This window comes from Drosophila obscura, unplaced genomic scaffold, assembly GCF_018151105.1.
Source record: "Drosophila obscura isolate BZ-5 IFL unplaced genomic scaffold, ASM1815110v1 contig_179, whole genome shotgun sequence".
NCBI lineage: Eukaryota > Metazoa > Arthropoda > Insecta > Diptera > Drosophilidae > Drosophila > Drosophila obscura.
This window is the reverse complement of record NW_024542766.1, coordinates 4,795,632-4,810,740: the sequence shown is the minus strand read 5'-3', so window position 1 is coordinate 4,810,740 and position 15,109 is coordinate 4,795,632. Positions and strand designations below refer to the sequence as shown.

Here is a 15,109-nt window from a genome sequence, read left to right as displayed (position 1 = left end):
TAATGATGGAAAGTAAACGCTGCAACTAAATAAAAAAAAAGAAGCAGAGAGAATGAGAAGCGAAACGAAACGAAAAAACGTACGAAAACTCTGAGCAAAACTTTAAGCGAATGTCCTGCATTTTATTTTTTGATGTCCTCTGAGAATATGTGAAAGTTGAAATGTTTCAAGAGTTAAGCTTCAGAATACAAGAAAGCTGTAGAAAAATAAAACAAAAACCTGTCTAGAAATAGACAAAAACTTTAAATAGTTCCCTAAACTATTTTTCTTTCTCCCTTTTTTTTTTTTTTGTTGACGTTTAGATTCGTTGAAGCAGTCAATTTGCTGCCTCTCCAGAGCTGCCACCCCATAAGAGTGTCTTTGTTGTGGGGGAAAACACGCCTCGAACACAAAATAAAAATATACAAACAAAATTGTTACATGACGGAAAAAGTGTATAGGTTCTGCTTAATTTTCATACAAATATATTATAGTTCTCAAAGGGTTGAAGTACTGTTATCCTCTTGCAATCTCTTAAATTTGACGAATTGGAAACAAAAGCGTTTTAGTTCTACACGAAACTGTACCTTACAGCACTCTACAGCATTAGATGGAATTAATCGATTATTATCGATTATTATAAACAAATCGAAAAGTATCAATAACTATCGAAAAGTTCAGTTTTTAATAAGAAATGAATAGGAATACTTTCTTCTTTAAGTATAACTAATCGTATAATTAATAATAAAGATTATACAAAAATCGAAAAATATCGATAACACTGGATGATACATTTTCAATTAATTTTTCTACACACTCTCTTGCAGAGTTTTTATTTTAAAAAACCTTATCTAATCACTGCACATATTCGATACACTCGATCACAGAACGACTGCCGGACACTGTTCTGTGCGCTTGGCCCCCATTTCAACCGCATTGTCCATTGGCCCCATCTGTCCAACGTTCACGTCTATGTCCACCTCTATGTCTACTTCTACTACGTCTATGTCCATGTGCCACAGCTCCTACTGATGTCGACGATGTCTTCTCCTCCTCCTGCTGCTGCTGCTGCTGCTTGGTTCGCTTGTCCAGTGTCCTTATTAAAGTCCTCACGGTTCCTGCATCAACTTTGGCTGTTGGTTCTAGTTGTTGTTGCTGTTGCATGTCACTCTGCTTCTGTTGCTGCTGCTGCTGTTGATGCTGCTGTTGTTGTTGTTGCTGTAGCCCCACTTATCATCCCTGGTGACACTTTATAATTTCTTTACTTTTAGTGATGTCACTATTTATTTCATTTTTCCATCAAAACTTTTAAGTTTTACAATAAATTTTCAGAGGAAATACAAATAGAGTGTCCAGCAGAGGACGAAACACACACACACACACACACACATACACTCTCCTCTATATCTCTGTCTCTGTCTCTCCCGATGTGGTTGCACTTATACATGTATCCCTAGGATGCAGCGCATGAGATGGAGTGGAGTGGAGCGGTGGGGAGCGTGAAGATCCGAGAGGTGGAGGTGGACGACTTCCATTTTGTAAGTGATGTCCATGTCACTGTCAGAAGTGTTGCCTTCGTTCTCATGGCTTTTTCTTTTATATATATTGTATGTACTTGTTGTTCCTGTTTTTCCCCCCGCCTTTCATTTTTTTCCTTGAGGTTTTTCACCATTTGTTGTTGTTGTTATTGTTGTTGTCACTATGTGTTTCACTCAGCTTCCCACGGGTCTGACATTTCTCTGGCATTGACTTGAAATCAGGGGGTAATACCTTTTCCTTATTACATTTTTACTTTCTTTTAGAGGTAAATGTAAGTACATAATTATGGGAAAGTGGGTTAGATTTTGGCCTAACGGTCAGCATTTCTGGATTTTATTCGTCTTTCAATTGTTCGTTTTTATCAATACACACATCCAATATAAATACTGATATTTTTTATTTATTTTTATATATATTTATTTCTGTTAAATGCAAAGCTATTGAAAATTTACTTCAATTCATTGAATATTCATACCAGAAAAAGCTCAAAAGTCACCGGAAGAGATGAATTTGTTACATTTCTTATACCTTAAAATTTAAGGCTTAAATCCTTGCCTTAAGCCAAAAATCAACTAGCAAAATCCCTTAACATTTCGAAAACACATTCCAATCAAAAACTAAAACCGATTTCAATGCTGACAAAAGCATAATGCCTTTGTCCCACTATTCATGAGTGTCATGGCTGTGTGAAATGTTTACTAATTGTAATTCATCCTCAACTTTTAACTTTTGATGTGTACATTGCATTACAAAAGCTCGGCAAAAACTCAACAATTTTTTTAATTCGCCGTAAAAAAAAAAAATACACAAAGAACAGAGCGTGCAAATATTTGAAATAAAAAGCGGATTTATGCAAAAGAAAGAAAGAGTAGAATGGCAAAAAAAAAAAAATAGCAAAGGATTAACCTAAATAAATACAAAACAATTGTGAAAATTGTGCCAGGAGGCAAAAAATATAAAAAGAAAAAAAAAGTCCCCCCTAAGAGCGAATGTCATATTGAATAAGAAATCCTGAGGCAAAAGGCGAAGAAAATGTGAAGGAACTGCCGGGCGACTCGACTCTTGAGTACTTGAGACCCCGGTCCCGTCGCTGGCTGGAGGCTGAGAAGTTCAGCCGACCGCAATGATCTATTGCCGCCAAGTCTGAGGAATGAAAGAATGAAAATGAAGCCAACAGATGTACACAGTTCCCGAGTGTTGCAACAAGAAGAGGCAAAGTGAAATAATAAAAGTCAGCAAAGAGTGCGAAAGAAAAAAAAAAAAAAAGACAAAAATGAGACGAGGGAAAACGCCGTATAGAAAGGCAAACCGAAAAGTAACCGACAGTTATGATACACTTTCAGATGGTTATTCTTTAGATGGAGAAATTATTTATGATTATAATAATAATTAAATATGAGTATTAATTTTTTTATTTTTAGTTCGTATTTTTGTTTGATATTTTAAAGTACTATTTTTGTAGCTATTTATTTTTTTATTTTCTCAGATTCAAGGCAGGCGGCACTCTTCTAATTTCGTTCCTTTTCTCTCTCCCACTGTGGCTTGGCGGGTGCAAACACCTACTCAAAAGCATAATGCCCCTTCTTTTCTAGGGTATGGCAATCCGCGTAAAGGGATATTGTGGCTAAATGCAGTGGATGACGATGATGATGGCAATGCTGGGATGCTACGCGATGGAGGCGATGGGTATGGAATGGCTGGCGGAATGGAGTTTTGGTAGATCTCGGATGGCGGCGGCCACTTCATTATGTCGGCGAATGCATGAAGTGTTGAAAAATGATTCCCTCAGCCACCGCTCCAGCAGAAACAGCAACACAGCAACTCTCTGCATCATTGGCGGAGGCATGCGGCTCAGGCGGCAAGTGCATTTGACTTTTATGCTTTTTGCGAGAGACGGACCCCCAAGGGACGTTTCAGTGGAAGATACGGGATAGCTAGCCAGCCAGCCAGAGAGAGAGGCGTTGAAACGAATCCGACTTTTTACACAAAGCGCCGCAGGATTTTCTCCAAATACCACATAGTTTCCACCAACAACACAGGGCGAGGGACAGAGAGAGATAGAGGCAGCGCGCGTGGAAAGTGTTTTGGGTGCTAAGTGCGATGGACACTCTCCGGACGCACAACAGCTGCTGCTCCGTTTGTCCGTCCGTCCGTCCTTCCGTTGGAGTTGTCTTCATCATCAGAGTGGAGCAGGAGCAACAGCAGCAGCAGGAGCATCATTCCCTCTGGCAACGTCATCATCAGCGTTGTCGTAAATTGTTTACTTGATGCCCTGGCCCCTGGAAAACTTACTTCAAACAAAGTCATGTGGACACTGAGAAGCAGAGAGCAGCAGGAGCATCAGCAGCTTCAGCAGCATCAGCGAATGTTTTTGGGTTCGAGGTATCTACTATCCATAATGTGAGTTCTTTAAAAGTTTCCCTGCTATATGCCAGGCACATGGCCTCGAGTGTAAAACACCTCGGGATGGAAGCTTCCCAGCCATTTAAGATGCATTTTGTGGGTGTAAAAGGTGGTAGAATATCAAAGAAAGGGTACACTATTTCATATTTATTTTTATATTATTTCAGTATCCGTATCAGTAACAAGACTTGTTGATCAATTTTTTTGCATTTATATATCATTGTTTATATTTTTATACCTAAGGTATATTAGTTTGAGTGGATGGTGTACGGGGGTTCGCCATAATATTTTTTTGGCTGCCATGTCTCTTTTCCGTCCGTCCGTCTTTTTTGATCAGATCTTTAAGAGTTGGGTAACCAAATTTGGTTTCGACTCATGTGATATTACACTCTACAATTGTTAAAAATTTTTATAACTTTTAAGTTTTGCACGCTCACATGTTCCTTCTCGTTTAATATTTATTTGTATGATTTTTTTAACTATTTTTATTTACTATGCAAAAAGCTTTTTTTTAATATTTTATCATATATTTTAATTTTGTAGCTCATATTTTTAAAAAAATATTTTATCATATTTTTTATTTTTGTATTTAATATTTTAATTATTAATTTTTTGAATTTTTTACATAACGCGTGGCACATGAAACCCATAACGCATATTCTCTTCACATAATTCTATAAAAATTTCCCACCTCGAAATGAACTTCTTCCACCCAATTCTTGTGAATCATTCACCCACACAGTTAACCTTGAATAAAACGCGGCAAAAACCAAGCAAAACCGAATCAAATGAAATCTGTTTTCATCTTAAATTTAGCTAATTTTCCATTACAAAGACGAATTTATGATACGTATATGGACAAAGGAACCGCCGCAGATCTCTGACGCCTTGAAATGCATTTCGTGGACCCATAATTTTATCAGTGAAAAATTCTTTGAGTGAAAATGGGCAGAGGCGCATACGGCAGATGGCAGATGGCAGGGGTGCCATGTAATCAGTCGAAATAAACACTTGCGCCTCTGAAATAGATAAAAATATCTACACTTCAATAAACATGAAAATCATCAGCAGGCAAGCGGAAGGAGAGGGCAGCGGCAGCGGCAAAAACTCGCGCGAAAATGTGTTGAAAATTGCATTGGCAATGCGATCATAAAGCATTCGCCATTAATGACACCAACCCGACAGATACATCCCATTGTCAATAACTTTTACGCCGCCGCGCAGATTGCCCAACGTCCTCTCTGCCTCTCTCTCCCTCTCTCTTAGTCACTGTTCTCTGCTCTACTCTTTTCTTCCTTTCTGTTCCCTGTTCTGTGCCTGCGCCACCACCCATTACAAAATCAAATTCAAATTTCCCAAACGAGCAGCAACCGCTGCTGTTGCTGTTGCTGCAGAATGCAACAGAGAGCTCTGATGACGATGTCGATGCCCCAATAGGCGGCGGTAAAGGGGCATCACGATGCACAGTGTAGCATCAAGTGCAAAAAGGGTAAGAAAATGTATGTTAAATGTAAACAAAAAAAAAAAAATAATAATAATAATAAAATAAAAATTTCCCCTTTATTTAATGAGTACAAAGTAAAAAAAAAAACCTAATAACTGGCAGTTCCATCTTCTTATTTTTCTACCCTGTAATTATCATGTTTTGCCCCACTGTGCTGGCACGGCGCCTGGCAATCGCGCGAGTGATGGCATCCGCCAAGAGTGCGACGCACAAGACACTCGCACATCCGCAAATTTATCGACAAACATTTGGTTGGGCGGGGGGAGGGGCTATGCGACGTTTGTAGGTGCCTGCCCCTGTCCCTGCCCACCATGGCAGTGGAGCGCTGCGGCATGGACCGGATCACTGCTTCCTTTTCAATTATTAAGTGCGCGAATGGGCGATAAAAAAGCGATGCGATGCGATGCAATGCGAGAGGCGCATGTGTGCAGGCGCGCCCCCTGCAGGCGGGTTGGGGGAAAACTCATAATTCGCCACATGATATCGGGTTTTCTTCGGGCTCGGATTCGAGTTCGAGTTCGGGGTTCGGGGTGTCTTCAATCTTGTAGAACGCGCATCTGTGACTGCATTCGTGTTTAGCTATTTATCTGAAAATTTATTTATTTATCGCTCAGGTAACTCCACAAATGGTTTTTCTTTTAATTTTCTCGGTTGGCGCCCGCTTGTGTGTGTTTTGTAACTCGAACAGCATTCCATGGGGGGGCATGAAGATTGAGCTGCTTTAATGATTGAACAAAAAAACGTTAACCAGACACTGAATATGTGATGAGAAACGAACCCCTGGCCGCAGTTTTAGCTCTCCCTAATGGTATATATATTCCATAGAAGTATGCATAAAAGTCACATGACTACTCATTACCTCATATTTACCTTTGCGAATGGCTCAAAAGTCGAAGGGACGTTCGTTCCCATTATACTTATGCGGTGGCTTCTCCATCCCTTTCCCATTATACGTATACGGTGGCTTCTCCAACCCTGTATTCCTTTACGGTTTCTGCATATTGTCAGACATTTATTTACCGTCATTTATCCCCACACCAATGTCTAATTAAATTTACCGGCGATTAACCAAACTTGGCTCAAAACAGACGACCCCTCAACGCACCGCACTCCCACCACTCCCACTCTGTGCCACATCCCAAATCCAAGTCCAAGTTGCACATGAGCCAAGTAGAATGGGGGCCATGGAGGGCCACGGAGACGACAGTAATTCGTTTATAATGCGTAGGACATGTTGACAATGCCACAGGACATTCGTAATGAGGAGGCCCGAGAAGGCAGAGGCTGCCGTCGGTGGAGTGGCGAGGCATGAGGCAATAACCCTATGGGCGCAACTCTGATGCGTGGCATCAAAAGAGAAGATGCCTTTACCGGGCGGGCACGGCATTTGCCCCCGTAAGTTGAAAGCACTTTCCACGCGCAGCGACTTTGATAGACAAGATGGGTGGTGGCACATGGAAAGTACTCGCTTCGCTCTGCTCCGCTCTCTGTCTTTCTGTCTTTGTCTCTTCTGGTCAGACAGGGGTTGGCGTTGACGTTGACGTTGGCGTTGGCCCATCGTTGACATCGTTTGGTGTCCTGACTGCCCTTGGTTGATGCTTCAAAGGTTCGCTGCCTGCCTGCTCTGACACATGTAAATGTGGTCGAAGTAATGACGAAATGGGCACTAGACGTGGTGTACCCATCGCATGCCCATGCCCATCGCTCACCACCCACCCACAAGCCTTTGACGTCGCCGGAGTTGTCTGTTGTTGATGTTTGCCCTCATTATTGTTGTTGTTGCTGTTGTTGCGGTTGACATCGTTTTGTTTGCCTACAGGACATGACGAAGAGATCACTGAGAGAATTGCTGTGACTACTTAACAAAATCGCGAATTTTATATATATTTTGTTGTGTATTTTATTTCAGTATAATCCAAAGGAATTATTTACTGGCATAAAATATTTTACAGCCCTAAAATTTTAAGGCACACATTTCTTTCTACTTTTTTTCTTGCAGTGTATGCGCATATTATTGTGGGTGGCAGGGCAGGTGCGGCGCGGTGCTCCGCTTCTCGAACGACGGAACGACGACGACTACTGTCCAAAGTGTGCGCTCCGCTCCTGTGCCTCTGCCTCCTGAGCGAAGTATTTGTCAACCGCGCATAAACCCTTAAATCCGGCTTCCGGGGCTGCTCCTTCACCATCCTCTTTGCATCGCGTTAATCCCCTGATGTGTCTGTGACATTCGCACTGACAGTGACAACACTTTGATGGGTGCGACAGCCAAGCCCAAGCCCAAGCCCGAGCCAAAGTCACAGCCAGAAGTCTACCCGCGGCAGCAAATGACAATGGGACTATGATGCAAAATGCTTCCATCGTCCTTCCTTTAGCCCTAGGGTTGTTCGCTGTTGTCCTTCTGGTTCTCTGGTACTGCTGCTGCTGCTGCTGCTGCTGTGGTTGTCCTCTGCCCTCGAGGACTGCTGGTCTGCTGCTCCGCTTATTAGAAGCTTTTTAAGTGGTCTTTTTCTCCAGCCCCCCCAAAAACGATTCCAATCATTCGAGTTAATTGACTCGCACAGCAAACACAGTCAAACAGTGTGAAAGTTGATTAAAAAGTTGTTCTTGCGGGTTCGATACGGTATGTATGGTATGTTTGATGTTTATTAGAAACTCATTTGGTTAACAGAACTTCCTATACACCTTCACCTTTTTTTCTATTCGATTTCTGTTGCCAGTTGGACTTCTAATAAAGTGATATATCACCCACACTCCGTTGTTTGTCTTTTCGCTTACCAAAACATGACAGCCCCCCAAATTTGTTAACAAAAACAACAGGCAAAAAAAAAAGGAAGAAAAAAGAACAAGCTACGAATTGGCTGCTGCTGTGGCGACTCCACTTGTAACAGTGGCAGGAACCGGTGGCTTTGCAACGCCTACATTGCAACATGTTCGCCCGAACGAACAGCGGAACGAAGAAAAAAAAAAAATTACGAATGCGGGTGACAAAAGTTTTGTTTGTACAAAGTGCTGGAGGAACCGAAAACCTTGTGGTAGGTACAAAAGTGGAGAGAGAGACAGGCAGTGGCACACTGGAACAATCCTCTTGCCTCTCAATGGGATACGATTGTCCCGATAATAACCCACTGGAGTGTGGCTGCTGTTCCACTCCCAAAAGCGTGGGAGTTGGTTTTTTGGAGAAGAAAAATATACTCTTACTCCTATGAGAGATCTATCAATGAATTGTTAATCGACACAACAATTTGCTGCGCTGATTTCACAATTTAATGAGCCAAAATGTTGATAGTACGAATTGGTGACCCCGACACGTTGGCTTGTTTGTTTTAATTAAATTTTAGTGACTCCCAACCATTTGTATATATGGATACAAATATAGGTATTACTCTTCGCGACTTATGTTAACAAAAACTAAACAATTGGGGTGAAAAGAACAGCACCTGGTGACCCCGATAAATGTTTGGTGACCCAATAAACACTTAAAATATAATTATATTATAATTTATTAATTAAAATATAAGAAAATTTCACGATAATTTCACTATCGATTTAATTATAATTATTTTATTAAAACATTCCACTTTTAAAAATTCTTTGTTTTATTTTCAAAGTTCTTAACATTCATAGGCACTACAAGACACAGAGTTCACTATCCCTATAGCATCTTTCCATATCTTTGTCTCCCTAATTTCATCTCCTTCTCTTTCATCGATGCCCCGCTTGACAGGCAGGCCAATAAAATTCAAATGTGTGGCGCGGACTGCCCCATGCCCTCACGAATTGTCAAAGCTAGCTAAATGGATGGGCAAAAAGCGATAGAACAAAAAAAAAAGGAGAGACAAGAAAACGCCAAACAATATAAGAGACAAAAAGTGAGGACGGACCGACAGTCCGCGCTGTCAAAGCGACAGAGAGAGAAGTGCCACAGAAAACATGCAAAAATCAAGCGAACCAAACGCGATGGGGGGTCCCCCCACGAATCCAAGGGTTGGACCAAAAGAGAGTCCACATATCGTTTCGTCTTCAACTCGGACTCTGCCTTGGATTTCTTTCTTGGTTCTTTTAGCTGTAGTTTTTTTTTTTTTCTTTTTTTTTGCTTTCGTTTGTTAGCTGTGACATCTTGGCCACATATTTTGCTTGTCGCCGAGGACACAATACTGTCAACCGATGGAATTTCCCGCACATTCATTTCCCCCACCCCCTTCCATCCACTATCCATTGTCAGAGTTACGATTGACCGAAATAGAGAAGAAATTCTACACATCCCGAGGCACATCATTTATCAGCGTTGGCAGTGTTATTGGCCAGCCAACTCGTTGAGATTTTTGCATACCACGCGACAAACAGTCGAAATGTGTCATTGCTTCTTGTTTCTGAATTAGAAATCTCTTCGGCTCCTCCGGCTGCAATTTGTTATCCATCAATAAGGGTTTTTGTTGCCTCGATTCTGATGCTCCAATTGCATGGAAATAGATTACATTTAAAACGTGGAAAAGGAGGGGAAATGTAGTGAAGAAAAACTAAGAATGAAAGTTAAAAACGTCTATAGATACTTCCAGTATTTACCCCTGCTAAAAACAAACCAAAACCAGACACACAAACTGCCACAAGCTGCCTATAAAACGCAAAAGTCTCCCCATTTAGGGTTTACATTACGATTTAGGACCCCATGCAGTGCTATTTATGACACGTTTCCGTCAAAATACTCACAATTTGCGAGTCTCGCGTCGCGTCGCCTCACAACATTGACACTTTGGTGCAATCACTCGTGAAAATCCTCCTCAGTGGAGTGTGAGAATCAGAAGGTCCGTAACCGTTGAAGCACTTGAGACTTCAAAGGAAATGCCTATCGCTGTCAGGGACATAAATTGCGCTGACGGGCGAAAAATGTGGAAAAGCCACCAGACATTTGTGCATTTCACAGTTGACGATACGCGGAGTCCTTCAGTGCCATACATCCCCTCTTCCATGCCTCCTCCCCTGCCCACCCCTTTTTGAAGTATTCCTCCACTTTGGCGTTGAAATGTATGCAGCAAAATATTTTTGCAATTGCATAAAGCCGAGACATCAATAAAATAAATAACAATAATTTTGCAAAATGCCCATAAATCCAACGAGCGTTGTCATAACTTTCGTTTTTATGACTCGCAACTAGACAGAGTGACGCGGAAAGCAGAGTAAGTATTGGGGTCCACTCCCAGTCCCACCCAGTCCCATGTCTCGGCTGTGGGGATGCCACCTGCGTGTGCCACAGTCGTGAATTGCGAGTCTGCCCGGTTAGAGGTGACACTGAATAGGAATGAAAATCAAGCTAGATATTAATAAAGACTGAAGTCTGAATGGTAAGTCTGAATGGTGACCCCGATCATTGCAGGAAATGCAATGATTCCGATTAAGAGACAGAGAGAGCCAATCACATATAGTTGTCTTAATATTTATATGTGTAAACGAATAAATTGGTGACCCTGAAAGGTAATGAAAGTTTATTTTTGTGAAAAATATACGAAGTGAAATTTATAAATTTTTCTGTAGTAATAAATTGAATAATTTTTTTTATAAGAAACAAATCGACGAGAGTATTGACAATTCATATCTATCTCTCCGCATATTATTTATCTTCTTTCTCCCTTGTCGGGGTCACCATTCAGCATTTTTTCAGCCAAATACTCTCTTAAAAAAAAGGCTAAAACCTCCACAGCACTGCCAATGGGGCCGTACACGTGAACCAGGGGGCCCACGTCAGTCAGCAATAAATAAATGCAAGCTGGCAGTCATTTGGTCGTCACACGGGCCACCAGCAGACAGGCGGACGTATGGTGGTGGGGGGTCAAAACGTGGCAGTAAAGCTGGAAAGGTCCTGCAGGGTGTCCTGTTGTGGCCCGCGGAAAATTGCAGTTGAAATTATTGCATTTAAACAGGACATTATCACACAGACACGAAAACACAGAGGCACTCAGAGAAGGGACACTGACAGAGGTCCTGGACATGGTTGCAAAAATTGCAGCAGTTGCTTTTTCCCCTCCCCAATCGTTGTTGTCTCATGTCATTGTTGCAGCTTTTGTTGCTGTTGCTGTTGCTGCTGCTGCTGCGACTCATAAATTAAGTCCTCATAACGGTAAAGTTATTGAAGTAATAAAATTTTACATCTGACATTTCGACAATCGATGCGTCGCCATCGGGCCAGCGCCCCATCACCCTTCCGACACCTCCTGCGACTCTTTTTTTCTCTTACTTTTGGGGCATGACGACATGGTGCACAAAAAATCTCTGGGATTAATTGGATTCCATGGTGGGATATTTGTACAAGAGGAAGGAACAAATTGCTTAATATTAGATCATAAAAAAATGTCTCTTTTTCTTAGAAATTTCAACTAGCTAAAATTAGAATTTCATCTTGAAAGTTCGTTCTTAATTCTACACTTAAAAATTATATTGTACTCACCAGAACAAAATTAAATATTATCGCTGAAAATATAAAAGAGAGACAAATCGTTGAATAAAGTTGTTAACAAATTATAGTTAAAGTGGCAGAAAGCTGCATCCCTTTAGAAATCATATTGAAAGTTGTCTAAAGCTCATCTTGGCCCAATGATTCCCCATTAAATCCTCCTCTTCCTTCGGTTTGCCTGCCTGCCCATCGTTTCTGGCTCCTCCTTTGCTTTCCCTGCCACTTGATGATGACGAAATCATGTCAATATCCTACAAATATCCTTCGAAAATACCCGTAAAACGATCTGATCACGCACTCAAGGCGTAAATATTCCAAATCCCGAAAATGCTAATGGCTCGCGCGGCCGCTGGCGCCGCTGAGATTTCATTTTCGAGTTGATTTGAAGGACTCCTCCAACGGTCGGATGATGATGGCCTCCACTGGCCATTAGCACGTGCCCACACTGTAGAGAACGATGGCAACTCTGGCTGGCAGGCAGCAGCAGCAGCAGCAACATCTAAAGGGAAAACGCGCGGCAGCAACACACATAATTTGCACAAATTACCGCCCAACGCTTTGCCATATTTTTCATCGGCAATGATGCCGCCGTTGGGGTCGGTCTCTGACTCTCTCTCCCTCTCTTGAGTTTGCCTCTATTTATGCGAGGGATTGAGAGTGAAGGGTAGGAGGTGGGTAGACAGGTGCGAAACAACTAGGACCAACTTGCGGGGCCAAAGGACGAAACGTTTATCAGAGTGGTCTTCGTCTCCGTCTCCGTCCACTTTCGCCATTTAGGTGCAATGCCAGGCGCACGAACTGCACAAATCATTTCCCCGAATGCTGCACGAAAAGCAAAACTTTGTCTCCTGTTCGTAGGAGGAGCAGCAGGAGCAGCAGCAGCAGTGGATGGCGCATAACTTTGCCTTGTTTATGTTTTAGAGATGTGACACATCCATGATGGGGAGCCAGGGATATATCTCAATTGGCCCCGCATTCAAGGCACTAATTCGTAAAGAACTCAAGATTGCCATGGAATGGGTAATGTTGCATAAATAATCCCGCACGCATCAAAATTCTTTGGATTGTCAATTACCAATTTGGGGGCAGAAGGACAAGAGACTTCAGGATAGATGGAAGTAATCAAATGTCACAGCACAGATGAGTCCTAGACTCCTGGCGAGAGCCACGTTCATGGAGTATGAAACATTCATTTGACGCCTGCGATGCCTGCCTGACATGTGAGGAGGCGGAGAGTGGGAGTCACTCTCTCTCTCTAGACATGGGCTGGATATTATTGTATATTGGTGCGCGTGATGTTGCAGCACGAACGAACGGAGCAGGCAGCCCCGTGTGATGGAAGCGCGTCGAGCATAAAAAGAGGCAAGTGGCAGCGGCGGGGCAAAACTGACGGCTGATGCAGCAGCAGCAGCCAGCCATCGGAATCACATCTTGAGGGGCACACGGCATGGGGATGGGTATGAGGATGATGCTGCTGCTGCTGCTACCGACAACATTTGGCCAGGCAATTCACACGTACCGCACATATATAGTGGCCTGCTCTGAAGGACCTGGGCACGAGGGCGTGGCCTACCCCCAGAAGATTTGGGCATGAGTGTGTGGCAATCCACAATCGAATCAAAGGCAAAACGAAGGCCAAGAGAATGCTTTACCAAAACCCAAAACGATGGAGTTACTTGGCAATAAATGAAAGGAAAGATGTACTTTGTAGATGGGAATATCACTGATTTGTAGATGTTTTACCCCCAACGAAACAACATCGCATGCTTGATATTATCATTCAGTTATATCTTTCAGATATAATTTCGATACAAGTCCCAAAATTTGTACAAAAATTACCTAAACATGGCTGGCTATGGAAGTCTCTGTATGCGAGGCGTACGTTTTTGGATGAGAAAATCCAACAGCTCCCGTGGCTGCATCGCCCCCAAGAAATGTGCAGAGGAAAACCCCCTACGGAAACTCAAATCCACAAGCAGCAGCAGCAAGGCCAGCGAAGATACAAACACTTTCAGGAGAATCAGAAAGATCTCCGTCTACAGTCTGCTGGTGGGAAGCTTCTGCAGTGCCGTGCTTTGGGCCATCTACGAATTGGGCAAGCCAGAGATGGATCAGCATGGTCTGCCCATCGAAGATGAATTCAGTGGCTTGCCTTGGCTCCGGGCGTATCTGGAGAGGATGTGGCACTCGCTGCAGTATTATCAGAAAATGCTGGAGGAACCACTGCCCGTGAAGCTGCTGCCGGACACACTACCGCCGCCCTACATTCAGCCACCGTATACCCTGGTCCTGGAGATCAACGACATTCTGGTGCATCTGGATTGGACCTACCAGACGGGCTGGCGCTTCAAGAAGCGCCCCGGCGTCGACTTCTTTCTGCGCAAGTGCAGCAAACACTTTGAGATCGTGGTTTACACCTCGGAGCAGGGCATGACCGCCTTTCCCCTGCTGGACGCCCTCGATCCCTATGGCTACATCAGCTATCGCGTGGTGCGCGGCGACACGGAGCTGGTGGAGGGGCAGCACGTGAAGAACCTGCTCAATCTCAACCGAAATCTGAACCGTGTGGTGGTCGTGGACTGGGATCGCAATGCCACGCCCCAACATCCGGAAAACGCCTTCATTATGGCCCGCTGGCTGGGCAATGATGACGATGTCCAGCTCTTCGATCTGACGGCGTTCCTGGAACTGCTGGCCGAACACCAAGTGAACGATGTGCGGGAGATCCTCAAATATTACAGCCGCTTTGAGGATCCCATCGAGCAGTTCAGGGAGAATCAGCGGAGGCTTCTTGAGATTGAGCAGCAGACCAAACGGAAAATGGTTCAACCGCAACGGCACTGGACGGCCAGCCTGCTGGGACGATATTCCAAAGGTACTGAGGAGTAGACTAGTCATTGTTCAAAATAAATGAAAGTTCCCAGTCAAAATAATTTGTTGTCGATAATTATCGATATATGAAATTATCGATAAATTATTACAGTTGAAAATCTGGTTCAGTTGATTCTATCTAGAAATTAACGTGATATTTATATGTATGTTTAATTTATCGATTGATTTCGATACTTCTATAAATTATATATTAAAATTAACTAGAAATTATCCCCCCCTGCTTTCACATTTGAATTTTATCGATTGATAATTGAATCTATCGATGACACACAATCGATATTTACGTGCAATTGCTTACGTATTTTTCCCAAGATTTAAAAACATTTTTATAGGGTAAAAAAACATTA

The 15,109-nt window shown here is 42.7% G+C and overlaps 1 protein-coding gene across 1 annotated transcript; it reads left to right on the top strand.

Moving 5' to 3' along the window:
• The first annotated feature begins 13,659 nt into the window (after positions 1-13,659).
• Positions 13,660-14,885, top strand: LOC111064670 (mitochondrial import inner membrane translocase subunit TIM50-A). Its single transcript, XM_022352420.2, has one exon. The coding sequence runs from the start codon at positions 13,716-13,718 to the stop codon at positions 14,757-14,759; it is 1,044 nt and encodes a 347-aa protein (XP_022208112.2). The 5' UTR covers positions 13,660-13,715; the 3' UTR covers positions 14,760-14,885.
• Positions 14,886-15,109: the final 224 nt, after the last annotated feature.